At 35.3% G+C, this 17,111-nt stretch overlaps 2 protein-coding genes across 2 annotated transcripts; one reads left to right on the top strand and one right to left on the bottom strand.

Moving 5' to 3' along the window:
- Positions 1-725: 725 nt before the first annotated feature.
- Positions 726-1,606, top strand: LOC113303428 (kunitz trypsin inhibitor 2-like). Its single transcript, XM_026552457.1, has one exon. It carries the CDS (start codon positions 893-895, stop codon positions 1,496-1,498), a length of 606 nt encoding a protein of 201 aa, XP_026408242.1. The 5' UTR covers positions 726-892; the 3' UTR covers positions 1,499-1,606.
- A 108-nt stretch (positions 1,607-1,714) lies between these two features.
- Positions 1,715-5,801, bottom strand: LOC113303427 (transmembrane protein 53-like). Its single transcript, XM_026552456.1, has 6 exons — positions 5,609-5,801; positions 4,957-5,105; positions 3,792-4,659; positions 3,592-3,697; positions 2,373-2,554; positions 1,715-2,210 (listed from the first exon to the last, which is right to left on the bottom strand). The coding sequence occupies exons 3-6, from the start codon at positions 4,532-4,534 to the stop codon at positions 1,940-1,942; spliced, it is 1,302 nt and encodes a 433-aa protein (XP_026408241.1). The 5' UTR covers positions 4,535-4,659; positions 4,957-5,105; positions 5,609-5,801; the 3' UTR covers positions 1,715-1,939.
- Positions 5,802-17,111: the final 11,310 nt, after the last annotated feature.

Below are 17,111 nucleotides of genomic sequence, written 5' to 3'. Positions count from 1 at the left end.
ATTTTAATTATAAACGTCCGAAATTAATATAATAATTTTCTTTATTTTCTGGATTTTCACAATAAATGCACGAAATTAATATAGCAATTTTTCTAAATAACGAGGGTCGTTCATCGCTGTGTCCCAACAATCCACCCAATCTACACCGCATAGTGTCAGATCAACGCACCATATCTAACGGAATTTCATCCGACGAATACGAATGGTTTCTCAATTAGCCAATGAAAGCGCGAGGTTACGCTCACCAACCAATAGGAAAGAGGGTAAGCTCACAAGTGCTACTTTTGTTCTGGAGTGGGGATGGTATTGAGTTTTTAGGTTATTGATGGACTTTTTCTCGATTTCTCTTACTCAGACAGGTGCTTTTCTACTTTAAATTTTGTCAAAAATCATTATGCAAACACAATAAACTTTGATTAGTCATTCACTCATGGATAATGAAACAAATTACACTCAACTCTAACTATCTGAAAACAAACCAAAAACAAAGTAAGTAGCATTCACATTACAACCATTTCTGTTTTGAAATATTACAAGAAGAAAAATTGTATAGAAATAGTAATGGTTCAACTACCACCAGTACGAACATATAATGATAACCATAAGAAAAAGACTTGTTAGGAAAAAACAATTTTTGTTTTCGTCTCTTGTGTCACATGAGCACTATAATTTGCATAGGCTTATTTAGATTTGCATCATTTTTGGTTTTCTCCGTGTGTTCTCTATCCGTGATCTGTTTCACTTTCACATGTTGGGAAGTCCAGTTCTTATGAATCTTTGTGAATATATTTCAAGCAGTATACGTTTCTGCCCTCTCTCTATATAATGGTTGCCTGTATAAATCTCACTGGCCCTGATTACAATCTCAATTTTGAAAACGCAGCATAAGAAAATGAAGATAAGTTTCCTAGTATTGGCTCTCTTACTTTCTTCCTTAAGTATTATATCGTCTATGGCTTTAACTGACACAATTGTGCTTGATATGGATGGCGCGAAACTGCAGACATCCTCAAATTACTACGTTGTTCCTGTCATTCGTGGGAAAGGTGGTGGTGGACTGGGAATTGGGCTGCTAGACAATACATGTCCCTTCTTTGTTCTGCAGGAAAATTTTGAAGTTTCTAATGGAATACCACTGAGATTTTTTCATGCTGATAGGAATCTGAAGGCAGTAAATATATCAGTTGATGTGAATGTAGTGTTCTCAACAGCGACAACCTGTGTACAGTCGACTGCTTGGAGACTTGGAGAAATTGATGATTTAACGGGCAAGAGGTACGTTAAAACCGGTGGGATTGTTGGTAATCCAGGTTTAGGGACAGTTAATAACTGGTTTAAGATAGAAAAACATGGAGGAGACTATAAACTTGTTTATTGCCCCAGTGTTTGTAAGTTCTGTAAAGTTGTTTGCGGGGATTTGGGAGTTCTTTATGAGGATGGTAGTAGATGGTTAGGTTTAAGTGATGTACCGCTAGCAATTATGTTCAGAAAGGCATAAAATTGTTGTGTTTTTTCCTTATCAATCACAAAAATTGGGAGAAACTTGTTCAGAAACAACTTTTTTTGCTCGAGAATTCTATTATGCATTACCTGTGAATGTAGTGTTCTCATCCTTTATCCTATAACTTTCATAGCAGGTGCAGGTGCAGGTGTATGTAACACTGCAGAAAAATATACAACCCAAGTAATGAAATGTAAAAACAAACCAGAGAAATGAATCACTTTTATGTATTCTTGCACTACTTGATAGCTTGCAAGTAAGAATGGTTACAACCAAAAAAAATAGTTGGAAAAATGGATGAAACATTCTTCCTGTTAATTTTTAGTTTTTACAACAATAAAAAGAATAAGTTACAGCAGAGAAATTTTTTTCTTTCTATATTTGTAATCTGTAAAGGTATAAATTAATGGTGCAAAAAAAAAGGAATCAAAATTCTATTTAAGAAGAATGTTTGCAACAAGTGAGCACACAGTCTTCAAGAAAGTTGGTGAGTTGAGAAGTATAAAGGGTAGGATCGTTACGGTAATGATCAACATGAGGCGTCGAGACAAAGTCGCAAGCCCTGACTTCTATCCCAGATTTACGTTGTTCCTCAATGAAAGATTCTACAGATTTAGCTGGAATAACCTTGTCTGCAGAGCTGTAGATATATAACTGCGGGCATTTTGGTTGCTTTACTGATAACAAACTCATAACATTCAAGAGCCTCCTGTAGTTTGACAGAACATTGGTAGAAATTTAGATGCTGAACGGACACAATTTAAAGTAAACCAAGAGTGCTAGGATGTTAAACCGAGGTTGCAAGAGCGTTTAAGCCAAAAGCTTATTTTAGGACATCTGAACATAAACGATTCACAGGAGGAAAGTTTACCTGTTAATTTTGGGAAGATTGAGAACCACCTCGAAGAATTTCTCCAAAACCACTAGCAAAGCTGCTTCAGTTACTGCAGGTCTGGGTTCCACAACATTCTCAGAATCAGAACCGCTGAATGCAGTTTTAGTTGCAACACTTTGCTTTTTCAAAAATGCGGCAGAGAAACCTGATGCCCAAACCTGAACAATAAAAATAAAAAGATTTAGCATTTTATACAAAGTCAAATGGAAAGAAAAATAAATGAACTATGGAGATAATACTCCAGTGCTCTTTCAATTCGAGGGAACTCCACGGGGACATTAGGTTTTGGCACAATTACATATACCAACATCAGGTATTAGAATCAAATTTGTCCAGTTCAGAATTTAATCCTCATATATTATGCTAAAATTAACCCAAAATGTGCTCTCTAATTCTGACCCCATTATCAAGTGTTTAGCATGTGGAAACCACCGAAATCAACAGTTGGAACGTGAAATGATCATCATTCACCTGCGGTTAGAATTAAGCATCTCCCACTATGGCTCTGGCTATGAAGTTATACAGTTAGGTTTCATCCAGCCATTGGATGACAAACACAGCTGCTAATCATTAATGGTGGATCAAGTACACAAAGTGACTGTTAGGCATGACAAGTATATGACGCTTTGTTGGGGAAATTCACAAAAGAAATGGGAAATCTATTTTATTCTTTTCACATCAATAAGAATGGATGGTTGGAGAGTGTAATGCTGGTTAGCATTTCTCTTAACACTACTGGGTGGAAGAGTAAAAAGGTGCAGAGTGGGACCATTAGCAAAACTGGACAAATTTGTGTATGTGAATGTGGGGTACGTTGTGGGGTTTGCAACCTAATCAAGCCAAACTTTATGTATGCTAGTCCTTGCAAGTTCAAATACAATTTCTCAAACACACTATATTGAGTATGCTGTGCTGTGGGTGGGGATGGGGGACAGACATCCCATGAGTCTTCTTAGCAAGTTCATGGAGAATTCATCAAAAGCACTATCTTGAACATTTATATTTTTTGGCAGGGACTGCCTATGAGTACCGATGAACAGGTCGCTAAAGTCTACTGTCCAACTCAGACGAATTAGGAGTTGAGAGCTTCTCTCTTTAACTGCTGGCTGCTGGTTATGTATATATAGCATGACCTAAGCTCTAAGAATGTACATGATAGAAAAGTAACGAAGACCTATAGACATTTATGTTTTACCCGTGGGTCTGGAGCTGCAGCAGGAGCCGAATCCACAACACAACCTCTAATCCTTCCAATTAAAGATTGATCCTGCTTCTGAAACTTCTCAAGAATAACTCCATAACTGTTACAAGAGAAATCATATAAGAACATCAAAACAATAGATATCATAGTAAAACGATATACAATGTCAAAATAAGAAGCGAGAGTATACTCACGTTAACCAGCCAGTATTGCTAAAAGTATGAAAAACTAGATTTTTTCCTTCCTCTTCTTCTAGCCAATCAGCTAGATGGTTGACAAGCAACTCTATGTTTTCATCAGATTTTCCAACAACCTGATAGTTAAGTATCTCAGCCATGGGAAAAGTGAAAGTTATTGCATGAAATCCCCTTGAAGTATACCAATCTGCATATCTTTTCAGGTGCTTCTGTTTAGCTCCTAACCATCCTAGCAAAACTACAACTGTTCGAGACTTGGCTGATGAACATTCTGCATCTTCCGAAACCTTATATGCCTTTGGCTCTGGCAAATGCCACCTGTACATCCCTTCGGGAGGTGGCAAAGGTGTAGTGTTTATGTAATCTATGGCTTTAGGAGCCTTGGACAATTCAGCTGATTGATACAATGACAGAAGTGCAGGAGGTGAAGCAGTGAAGGAAGAGAATAAACTAAACTGACTAGATGGAAAACTTGAAGTAGGAACAAGAAACTTAGGTGTGGGTATTCTAAATCTTGTTGCAAATGAAAAGTTTGTTGAGTTGGAAATGGAAATGCCAGATACCCATGACTTAAATTCCTCCGAAGTAGAAGCTGATGTACTCGATCGGGCATCAGAGAAACATGGCTCAGATTGCTTTGGAGGCGGCAATTTATCTGGAAGGTCGGCAGAGACTGTAGCAATTGCAACTGCAGCAGCTGTAGTTAGTGGTCGATGAAGGATTCCAGAGAGGGAACCCATGTTTGAATTAACTGGTTACTCAACATACAACTTTCAAGAAAGTATTGAAAATTCTTTCAACTTGAGAACCAACCAGTCAATATGAAGGAACCAAGACAGACAACCAGAACCTTCGATATGATATCCTGTTCACAGCAACAAAAAAAAGCATTGAATTCAGAATATGTCTATATGAACGAATATATATAAGAATCAGAATAACTTTGTTCCAATAAAATAGTACTACTGAACATCAGCAAGGAAACTGCTTATTCTCCGCGTGGAAAACACCAGTCATAAAGGGTTGCCATGTTTTAACCCATACTTCTAGTCCAAACGACAGAATTACCCATTCAATTTCCAATTTTTGACCCCATATTACAATTCATTATATTATACTATTAGACTGAGAAGGCAGATATGAAAGGTGGAAATATTCTTACCAGCTGTTCTGATTAAGTTATTGATAAGGGTGAGTTGTCAAAGCAACAGAATCAAAGTTTGTGATGCTTCAATTATGTTGAAGAGAATCGGGCTGCCAATTTCAATTGACAGCCCGACCTTTACCACAACAGTTCCTCTCAGTCGATCCCTACACAATGAAAAAGTAAAAGAAATGGATGGTTAAAAGGGGTAATTATGTCATTTTGAGCTCGTTAATTCCCACCGTTTCCTTTTCAGAGACGAAGCTTTGGGGGTAAAATAGTCATAACAAAATAAGAAACAGAATTACAGGGAGTCGGAATTAAAAAGGAGCCGTTAAAAAGATTGAACTGCAGCGTAAATGACATTATCACCCTCATTCATCCAAAGAGAAGAGGGAAACGGCGGAAGTGAGTTGAAAATTGGTAGTGAATCGCTCAAGATTTAGATTTTAGAAAAAAAACATCAACATCAATTTTACCCGTAAAGGAATCAATTGAAATATAAGTAAATTCAAATTGAACCCTGAAATAAAAAATTTAAAATAAAATATTAAGGAACCCTAAAAAGAATTCAGAAGATGAACAAAAAAACATTCCGAACCCAGAAAGAAAAAGCTGATACAATGAGAAAAACCAAAACTTTGAGCAAAGAAAGAACACAATTTGTTACCTTTTTAGTTAAACTGAGAGATCGATAATGAAACCCTAATTTCTTGAATAGAAGATTGGTGTTGTGGTATGAATGAGAATGGGTGTGAAAGAAGAAGAAGAGAGGTTTTTTTTGTTTGTTGTTGTTGTTTGTGTGTTGAGTTTCTTTTCTTTGTGTTCCTAAACTCGCGTGCCTTTGCTGCAACCCACCTTTAATTACGGACAAGTTCCAACATAAAGGAAGAGGAAAAGAGGAGAAGAGAAGGGGACGTAAATTCTCTGTTCCTGATGTATCCTTTTCTTAACCTACAGCTAGTTTCTCCTCTTCACACGTGTTCATAAGACATGGTTTAGTTAAAGTTACTGACATGACACGGTAAACGGTTGGTGTCATTGTTTCTGTCAAGTCGACACTGCACTCCTGCTTCTATGTAACATCGCATTATGTTTAAAAAGTAAAAATTCTAATGTCACCGACGTGCGGTGCTAAATTTATCAAGGATTGGTAAGCTATGTCTCTATGCTTGCTGGGCTATGGAATGTCTTTATTAGCATTTCCATTTGGGGAACCGATAAATCAATTATTGCGTGAGCAAATACGCATACCTTGTGCAACCCAACACTCAATCACAAATAGATTGCTTCAAACAAAAAAAATCACAAATAGGTGTTGGTCTAGTGTATTCAAATCATACAGTCCGTCGAAATATGAAAGGATATTCCAGAGAATATATCATTTTCATGTTCGTTAGTGAGGAGAGAATATCCAAATGTGTCCTAAAATTAGTTCATTCGATTTGGTTGATTTGGTTACTGGGTACTAACAATTTTAATATTTTTGGGTAGAACTTTTGATGTTGATAAACTTTCGGTTCTTCATCGGTTGTTAACTTATGAATTGTCGAATCATCGGTTATTAACTTATGAATTGTCGAATGTCCGGTTATTTTCTATCTTACCATCATTTTACCCAATTTTCTTTTTTCTTTTTATAAAAATTTATTGTATTTCATTCATAGCTTCATATAGATTACATTATAGAATACCGAAAAAAGTTTCAAATACATGTACAAATCCGATTAAATTGAGAAGAGGATGGTGGTTGAAATAAAATCCCACCATTTGTTAGATATTCTTCTTAAGACGTAGATGACTCTCAAAAGAAGAGAGTGTGATGCTCATATTAATCTTAACAACTTTTAAACCGAACAGAATTCTTAAATCTCTTTTATTGAAAACGAGATTCAATTTATGCCCGAAATAATTCGAAGAATCTCTTCACCATAACATACCTAACATCATAAAGGTCATGAAGACCAAGAAAAAACGTTAGGAGAACGTATATAACATCGCTATGAAAGCAAAGGAGAAAGCCGAAACGGCAACAAAACAAAACATTAAAGAAAAGCGATAAAACAAAATCCTAATCCTACTAACCTACTTGAAAGCAATAAAATGAGAGAAACCTGCTCATATCCAACTCCAATTGAACTAGATCTGAACGGGATGACAGCTTGGGCTCTAGGGTTAGAGAGAGTGAAGAGAGAGTAAAGAGATAATAAGATTTTTTTTATATTATTTTACCCAAAATCCAAAGAGACTAACGGTGTTGGATTCCTTTTTTTTTACATTTATCATCTCTTTTTTTTAATGTTATCCTCACCTAAAATCATTGATAAAAAAATAATAATTATATTACATGAAAAGGAAAAGAAAAATCAAACTAAAATAAAATAGATGAAATTATTTTGTAAAAAATTATTTTTCTTGATGGGCTATCCGAGTTTTTTCGAAAGGATACCATGCTAACATCTCATAACAATATCCTTTATTTTTATTTTTCTGAAGGAGTATGAACAAATGCTCCTAATTTAATATATTATATGAGAATGTACATCAATTAAATACGTCATAACTGAACTTCATAAATAAATACAAAACGGTGTATTTTAAGATACAAACAAGATATAAAATACCAGTTTATGATGTTGATGGATTAGTGAATCGGGCTATAATGTTACATTAACTCGGTAACATCTTTTTCAATCTACGCCACCATCTTTTGATTGTTCTTATTTTCCTTTTAGTTTATGTTGATTGTTAACTAATTATTAACTCTTTGGTTTCAGCATCTTAATTATTTCTGTGTGTTTTCCCCTTTTCACAGTTTCATGTTTTTTGTATTTGTTTATTTATCCGAATGAGTAGTTAATTCTCTTATTTTTTTCTCCATTACGTGTTTACAGTCCGTGCTATCTCTATGGCATTTGCCTTTTTTTACGTTGTGTTCATCGCGTTTGCAGAGTTTGTTAACAATCATTTAAATATTTGTGTTGTTCTCAATGGTGGATGGAGGAAAAGTATATTGTTCTTCTTCAACTCAGTGAACCATTCATTCAATGCAGCCCGTCTTTCACTCAATTTAAAAAAAATCAAAATATAAATAAAAACTATCATTGTCGGAATATCTGCTACATCTATATTCTTGCTTGGTCAACATCCAGCTATACTTTCCCTTTTAACACAGATTCCTTATGTTCCCAAATTAATAGGATTAACAGGAAGCAAGGCAACAATATTTTAAAGACTTCCTCTTGTTATCCTTACCCTAATTCTTTCGTCAATATTTATCCTCAGCCTCTGCATCTTAAAGTTACAAACACTAAAAACCCATTCACTCAATTAAAGGATACTGAAGGAGACATGGAGGTTAGAAACTTGGTGAACAAGTTTAAGCAAGCCACACTTGACCTAGGTAATACAAGCGAAGTTATTACCTTTCAGCAAGTCAACAACAATAATATTGAAGAAGATAAAGCTAAATGGGAGGTGAAAAAGCGGGGGTCTAACAACACCCAATATTTCGCTTAGCAATCTGTATGGAATAACTCCAATATACTTTCAAGAGAATCAACTAGACAGTCAGACTCAATCTTAAGAAAAGTATATCCAAGAGTTATATCTCAATTTCTCAATTCAATCTGCAATCAAACAAATAGGAATTTGCGAGCCTGATTGAATATAAAAAATAACTTGGACGGTATCAAAAATCAATATCCAAGTGTCAATCTATTTAATCAACAACCAAAGGTTGGATTCATGATTGATTGAACTTACGCACAACCTGTGATATTTCAATTATATAAACAAATATAATGCGGAAAAGAAATAACACATACACCAAAAGTTTTGTTAATGAGGAAATCGTAAATGCAGAAAAAACCCGGGACCTAGTCCAGATTTGAATACCACACTGTATTAAGCCTCTACAGACACTAGCCTACTCCAAGTTAACTTCGAACTGGAATGTAGTTGAACCCTAACCAATCTCACACTGATCAAGGTACAGTCGCGTTACTTACGCCTCTAGAACCACGTCAGATTCTGCGCACTTGATTCCCTTAGATGATCTCACCCACAACTAAGAGTTGCTACGACCCAAAGTCGAAGACTTGATAAACCAATCTGTCTCACACATAAAAGTCTATTGAATAGATAAATATGTCTCCCACATGTATACCTATGAGTTTTGTTCCGTCTTTTGATAAATAAAGGTGAACAGGAACCTATTGATATACCGGAACTATATTCCCGAATAACATCCTAGAAATATCAATCACCTCACAATAATCTTAATCATATGGTAGCGAAACAAAATATTGCAGAATCACAAACAACGAGACGAAGATGTTTGTGAATACTTTTTATATTGCCTATCGGAGATTAAATCTCGAGCAAATCTTATAGAAGATAGTACTCAATACGATAGAAAACACCAAGATCAAAACATAGAACTACAGAGAAAATAGTTGGGTCTGGCTTCACAATCCCAATGAAGTCTTTAAGTCGTTAACCTACTGGGTTTTGGAAAAACCTAAGGTTAAAGGAGAATCGACTCTAGTCGCAACTAGTATCACACAGGAGGTGTGGGGATTAGGTTTCCTAGTTGCTAGAGTTCTCCCTTATATAGTCTTCAAATCATGGTTTGCAATCTATGTTACCTTGGTAACAAAGTATTCAATATTCACCGTTAGAGGAAAACCTGATTAGATTCAAGCTAATATCTTTCAACCATTAGTTCGAACTTAGCTTGTTACACAAAAATGAAAAGTGACTTCATTTATATATGAGTAATCGTACCTAAACGTGTACACCTTGTTGGATCAACAATAGTTAACCGAAGTTAGCCATATGAACAATTTCATATCAACCATATTCATCTTAACCATAACTAGTTCAAAACTTCAAATGAAACTAGTTCCAGAGTTGTTCAATTATTTATATTCTCATAGAAGTATACAAGACACAATTGAAGCAAAATCGATTTTGACTCACTCGAATCAATTCATGAACATTATAGACACGGTTTGCAAAAGATTGCATTCCTTGTTATATAAATGTATTAGTTCATGAACAAACTGATTTTAGAACATAACCTACTCAAGTATGCATACAAGTATGCATACCTAAGTGGCCGAACTAAGTTTGGGTTCGCCAGTATGCGAACGGGTACATATACCACCAAACTCAGTTACATCCCGGAACTTGAAACTCACGCCAGTACGCATACCAATATGCATACTAAGTTCCCGGACTTTTATTAACCAACTAGTACGCATACGGGTATGCATACGATGATTCCCGGACTTGGAATAACTTGCAACAGTTAGAATACAAGTACGCATACTTTTCTATATCCAATCATGGTTATTTGTTGTAAACTCTCATTTCAATCATTGAAACATTCTTAGAAGACGACAATAGTTGTTCACATAAACTATTAGATTCAAAGCAATTTTCAAGTGATTGAATGATAAATACGAAACATTCCGAGTCTACATCAAATAACTGTCTTACACAAATCATGTAAGATGTTACAAGGCGATTTTCACATGATCATATTTTGACTTTCGTCAAGAATATAAGATGAACTTGGTTAAAGCGGAAGCTTACCAACACATATTTCGAGAATATGTAAGCGAGTTAAACTCAGGTTGAAATATCAAATGTGTATAATCGAAGTCTATATAGCTATACGACTTTTGTCTCAAATAGAAGATGGAGTAGATAGACTTTTGAGTGATAGATGATTTCAAGTCTCCACATACCTTTTGTTGATGAAGTTCCACAAGCTCCCCTGAGTAGTTCTTCGTCTTCAATAGATGAACACCGTGAAGTCTAATGCTCAACTACACTTTCTATCCTAATCCGAGACTTAGCTATAAGTAGACTAGTAATCAAGATTTATAGTTTTGGAAACTAAACTTGACAACAAGCTTGAGATAGCAACGCTTGCGAGTTCGATCGAGCAATGCTCTTACAATCTCCCCCTTTGTCAATTTTAATGACAAAACTATCAATACATATGGATTACAAAATAAATAAACTTTGTAGCTTCTCAACCAAATGCTTGATTTCCTTGGTTCTCCAACATTACTCGAAATCTTCGTCACTTCCAAGTACTCCAGTGATTCTGAATGTGTTCAACTCGGCATCATAGTTGTTGAAGATCCATAGCTATAACAATGAGAAAACAGTAGCTCTCAATCATTATTATACAGTGTTATAGTATAATTACACAACATCAAAGTCCAATTATATCACAACTTTGACAACAATAATATGGTGATATGTATCTCTCCCCCTTAATCAATACTTCATCTCACATGAAAACAACCCCCCCTTACATAATGATCCGTAAACCATATGTATTTATAGTGTGAACTGCACGTTAATTCTCCCCCTTATTGTCAATAAAAATTGGCAAAGGTACGAAAACTAGTGGGATCATAATGAAATTCTCATAGAGATACTTCATGACTAAAAGAGAACATATGAACTTTGTTTCGATGATTTCACATAGTTGAAACTTAGTGTATTCATCAAGGAGTTTATAAAGATACAAGAAAACTCCTACAATATTCCACATCCGCACTCCCCACAAAGGTTTGGCAATTAAGCATAAGTTCAATTAAGAACTCCCCCCATAAAATGTCATTCCCGAAAGAACAACAAGAGCGACCTTACTTTTACAAGAAAAGAAGGATTTCTTTGGACATTAACAAATTACATGAAACATGATTTTGTATCCAGACAACTCAATTAAGTTAACTACAAGAGAACCCATGATTAATTTAATCGAAAATGCTCGACATAAGAGAACTTACGGAGCCCCACAATACTTTCACATAGATTTGGATCAGGGAAAGATCAATATTGTGGAATATTCAAGAATTCATTTTATTTTTCATCAATATTTGCATAAATACATATAATAGACTTAATCTTTGCAATTAAAAGTTCATCCTATCTTCCATCAATATTTGCATAATGACATAATAGGCTTAACTTTTGACATATATGGGACAATCATAGTTCACGGATGAAAACACACATATCCCATAACAATTTTTGCAATATATAAAACCAATAAAGATTAATACTGCAAAATCATCTTCCAAATAAACTTTAGAATTTAAATAAATAAATCTTAAAACATTGCAAGATGAAAATCGTTGGCAATAGCTATGTCTACTCACAATAATTTCTATTCCAAACCCTAGTTATCATTCTTAAAACACAAGAATAAATTCTCATAAGAAGTTTCCTACATCGTAGAGCTTTCTCAGAGCATCTACTGGGAATTCCTTCTCATTATTGAAAACCCCATTGATTATGGGATCGTTCAATTCCTCCAAATCTTCAGAATTATCAGTTAACTCACTAAGTTTTGTTTTTAGTACACACAAGGTGTTCTTTGTTAGAGACAACATATGTTCATAGTGAGCTATCTCTCCTAAAGAGGAAATGATTTGAGATTTTAAATCATTTCTTTTGTTGATGAAATCCTTCACGATACCTCTAAAGTTATTACCAAAATAACAAGCAGACAAGAAGCAGTTAGAGGAAGAACCTTCTTCATCATTTGTAGATCTCTCCTTCTTCTTCCTTGAGGATATGATTCCTTCACAACATTAACTGCTTCAACTGCATCCCTTTTTGTGGTACCTCTAGTTACAGGTACCATGAAACTGTATCTTTCAAAGACAAGAGAAGTAAGGGGCATTTTGATCGTATATGAATATAAATAGACCAATGAACATCCAAACCCTATAAGAACTTTGAAAAGATCTTTTACGGTTCATGATCCATTATCTATTTTAACTAAGAAGATATTTTCTTAATAAAAAATATAAGAAATCAACAATTATAAAAAACTTGAGAAACCTTGATGCAATCCTTATTTTCTCAAGTCAAAGATGAGGATGCAGACGTCACCAGTATTAGATAGTGACGGAGTGAGCCGAATGTTCACATCTTTTATCACATGGTAACTTATCAAGGTTTGTTGTATAAACCGACTTCTTACCTCGTCTGAATCTGGTTCCTTTAGATTTCTTCTTATCTTCAGGAGTACCCTGTTGATTACCCAAGGCCAAATTCATTCTTTGCATGTCATTTTGAAGTTTGGCAATCCTTTTGTTGTTCCTCTTGAATTTCCAACACTTATTTTGGACATAATTTGCATTTCCACAAAACGAACAAATCAAGGAAGATTTATTGTCTTGCTTATTTGCCTCTTGTTTATCACAACATTCGTCATCAATTATTACAAAACCGGTTGGAACAAAAGAGTTGTTTGTGCTCACAGTTTTACTTTTGAACCCTAAACCATTTGTGTTTCCAAAAGACTTCTGACCGAATAACATTGATGAGATTTTGTCAGAACTTCCAGACAACCTTTGCCGGTCACACTTAAGGGTATTAATCTCTTTTTCCTTTAGAGACAGGGTCCTGGTGAATTCATCATTAAGACAATCTATCTCAAGATTTTTCACCTGAAGTGATGATTCAAGTTTCTCCAAGGAATCCTTTAGTTGGAGATTTTCTTGGTGAATTTCTTCACACTTATCCAAGAATTAAAAAATCTCAGTGTAAACTCAAACTCTGAATCATAATTTGAGTGGGAAGAAGTTTTTGTGCGAAAGATGAAAATTCATTGCACATATGGGAAGTATGCAAGATATTGACAACTTGGGATGATTTTTCTTTTATTGAATCATCTGAAGCATAACCAGAGAGAGATCTTTCTCACATCTTTTGCTAATTTTTACAATATCCTTTATATTTTGTGTAATCAGTGATTTATCAAAATTAACATGAGAGGAACAACATTCATCAGCCCAAGACAAGTTAGAAGATTCGTTTGTGTTAGTCACAGAATTGAACACAGATGTTCTAACTGTGTTTTGATCAAGATCAAGTATTTTTAACTTTCCAACAAGAGTATTTTTGAAAGCTTATCAAGGTTATTTCCTTCAACGATGGCATGTTTCTTAGAGTCGTATTTGGCTGGCAACGATCTGAGAATTTTCATCACAATGTCCTTTTCAGGAATAGTCTTACCCAATACAAAAGATGCATTAAAAATTTCATGTACTTTGTAATTAAACTCATCAAATGAATATTCATCTACCATAAAAAGGTTTTCCCAGCCAGAATTTAGGTTTTGAAGCCTAGCTTCTTTTTCACAGGTATTCCCTTCAAATACGGTTTCTACGATATCCCACGCATCTTTAGACCGAGTGCACGTAGTCACATGGTGTTGAAGATCTCGACAACATCATAATCACCGATATCCTTTAGAGCAGTTACATCGCCTTCTGTAACAACCAGAGGATTATATCCATTAACAACATAAACCCATGATTGAATATCACGCACTTGAAGAAAGGCACGCATAGTAATTTTCCACCATAATTAATTCGATCCATCGAAGACTGGAGGTACGTTTATAGAGATAACACTTATGTCCATAGAGTCAGATCGCTACAAACACAGAATTATGAGGTCTTAAACGTGTTTGCCTGCTCTAATACCAATTGAAAAAGCTGGGGTCTAACAACCACACCCAATATTTCGCTTAGCAATATGTATGTACAAACTCCAATATACTTTCAAGAGAATCAACTAGACAGTCAGACTCAATCTTAAGAAAAGTATATCCAAGAGTTATATCTCAATTTCTCAATTCAATCTGCAATCAAACAAATAGGAATTTGCGAGCCCTATTGAATATAAGAAATAACTTGGACGGTATCAAAAACCAATATCCAAGTGTCAATCAATTTAATCAACAACCAAAGGTTGGATTCACAATTGATTGAACTTACGTACAACCTGTGATATTTCAATTATATAAACAAATATAATGCTGAAAAGAAATAACATAGACACCAGAAGTTTTGTTAATGAGGAAACCGTAAATGCAGAAAAACCCGGGGACCTAGTCCATATTTGAATACCACATTGTATTAAGCCGCTACAGACACTAGCCTACTCCAAGTTAACTTCAGACTGGAATGTAGTTGAGCCCTAACCAATCTCACACTGATCAAGGTACGGTCGTGTTCCTTACGCCTCCAGAACCACGATGTATTCTGCGCACTTGATTCACTTAGATGATCTCACCCACAACGAAGAGTTACTACGACCCAAAGTCGAAGACTTGATAAACCAATCTGTCTCACACAGAAAAGTCGAATACTTGATAAGCTTGTAATAAGCTTTTTAGGACAACACAGGATAGTAATGGGTGTAGGAATCCACAAGATAGGAAGTTTTCACCGAGTTTGAGTAAAAAAAATTCGAGATTCTCTTTGGTTCTATTGTTGGAAATTACGTGGAGTAAAAGAAATGTTATTCTGGGAGATTTACTTCTATCGAGTCTAACAAATTTGGAAAGAGATTTGACAACAAAGGAAGACGCGTGAACATAAAAGGAAAGGCAAAAAAGTCCATGATGATCGTAGTCGTATGCGTCAAAAAATAATTACACTTTCTTACTACTCAAAATATAAATATAGCAATGGCAAGAAAGGATCATTCCCACAGAGAGGACTAAGGTTGTCAAATTGTTTCGGTTTCCTATAAATACCAATGGGGGGTTTTCTGATTTTTATGTACTAAAATAAAATAAAAGAAAACAAAGGAATAAACACGCAATTCAAGGATATAAAGATATTGGTTAAGGATTTCATTTTCTTTCACTAACATGCTTTCTAACAATAACTAGAATTGATATTTAATCTCTCTTTTATCAAAGGCCGTAAGATACCTTGATCGCAAGTATATCCCGCAAATCTCCTATTTTCGTCAACAAACACATTAAAAGATGCGAGTATGAATTCTACGTTAGAGAACAACCTAACGTGTAAAAGCACTAATCAAGTTTAATTCCCTAGATGCATTAAGTTCTATGAAATCAGGCCAATCAAAGCAATCGAACGTGTAAAAGCACTAATCCGATTTAACAAAGGTTATGACTCACTTGTGACTACTAGGATGTATCACTACAAGCAATAATCACAATTATGCTACTTGTATTCAAGGTGTATCACGTTTACGTATAATAAACCCTAAACTAGCAAAAGATATGATTACGAGTTCTACCAATTTGCAACTTGACAAAACTAACAATCAATCATACATGACGATATTTCTAGTGAATCATAATCGATAAAATTAAGACAGAACTAATTTATTGAACCAGAAACATGCTTTGTAAAATCCAACTAATCCATAACCAAAAATAAGATTAACTACTCATGTTCATGGAGTTCATAACAAGAAGGAATAGAAAATCCATCATGTTCCAAACCCTAGGCAAAAAGTAGTAGCCTCCCTTACGGAGATATATCTCGGTGTTGAGAAAGAGTTTTCTATTTATATGCTTCTCCAATTCCAAAAGGATACTATTTCCAAGTTTAGGTCTTCTCAAAACCCATTTCCACGTGGTCCACCGAGCCCATGAGTTAAAACATCTCCTCTGGAAATTCTGGGTGCAAAACTGGTCACCGGATTGCTGACGTCATCACCGGAATCCGGTCACTGTCGTCGGAAATCGGTCATCAGAAAACTATATCCGGACACTTAACCATTGGAAACTGTCACCGGGAAAATATATACTTCGAGCACCTCATCTCTCCATCTCTATAGTTCATACATTCACAAAAACCATCCAACCCAACTTCTTATTTCTTGCGAAAACGTACCCAAAAGCGTGACTCGAAACTCATATATGCCATGGCCGACTCTTGCATCCAACACATACCCCCTTCGCGATTCAATGAAACTTTAAGATCCACACTCTAATCTCTGAAGTCTGGCATCCCGGGCTAGGCTCTCCGGCTCATCATTCTTACTGCGTTTTGTGCATTTTTTGCAGTTCTGGGGTGCTTGTTGTTCCTAAACCTATACCATCACAAACTGCAGCTGAACTTCAGGCCTTTGCTAATGGCACTAACAGAAACATCAGCATCATTCTATCTCGGGTACTCAACTGCAAACAACCCCAGAAACTCGAGCCATCAATACTATATCTTAACTACTCTTTTAAATCCATACACCATTTAAAGCTCAGTTCCACTCCAGTTTCCTGCACCGTCTCTTCTTCTTAGTTACTTCAATAGCAGTCACAACTCCATTCTGTGATCTTCCCTGTCTCGGCAACTAGCATATATCTA

This window comes from Papaver somniferum, chromosome 8, assembly GCF_003573695.1.
Source record: "Papaver somniferum cultivar HN1 chromosome 8, ASM357369v1, whole genome shotgun sequence".
NCBI lineage: Eukaryota > Viridiplantae > Streptophyta > Magnoliopsida > Ranunculales > Papaveraceae > Papaver > Papaver somniferum.
The sequence above is the reverse complement of the archived record's forward strand: the minus strand, read 5'-3'. Positions and strand labels throughout refer to the sequence as shown.

Coding starts and splice junctions, on each gene's coding strand:
- LOC113303427 (XM_026552456.1), bottom strand. CDS start 4,534: ATGGGTTCCCTCTCTGGAATCCTTCATCGACCACTAACTACAGCTGCT. Junction 3,698..3,791: donor AGCAATACTGGCTGGTTAAC/GTGAGTATACTC, acceptor CTCTTGTAACAG/TTATGGAGTTATTCTTGAGA. Junction 2,211..2,372: donor AATCTTCCCAAAATTAACAG/GTAAACTTTCCT, acceptor GTCAAACTACAG/GAGGCTCTTGAATGTTATGA.
- LOC113303428 (XM_026552457.1), top strand. CDS start 893: ATGAAGATAAGTTTCCTAGTATTGGCTCTCTTACTTTCTTCCTTAAGT.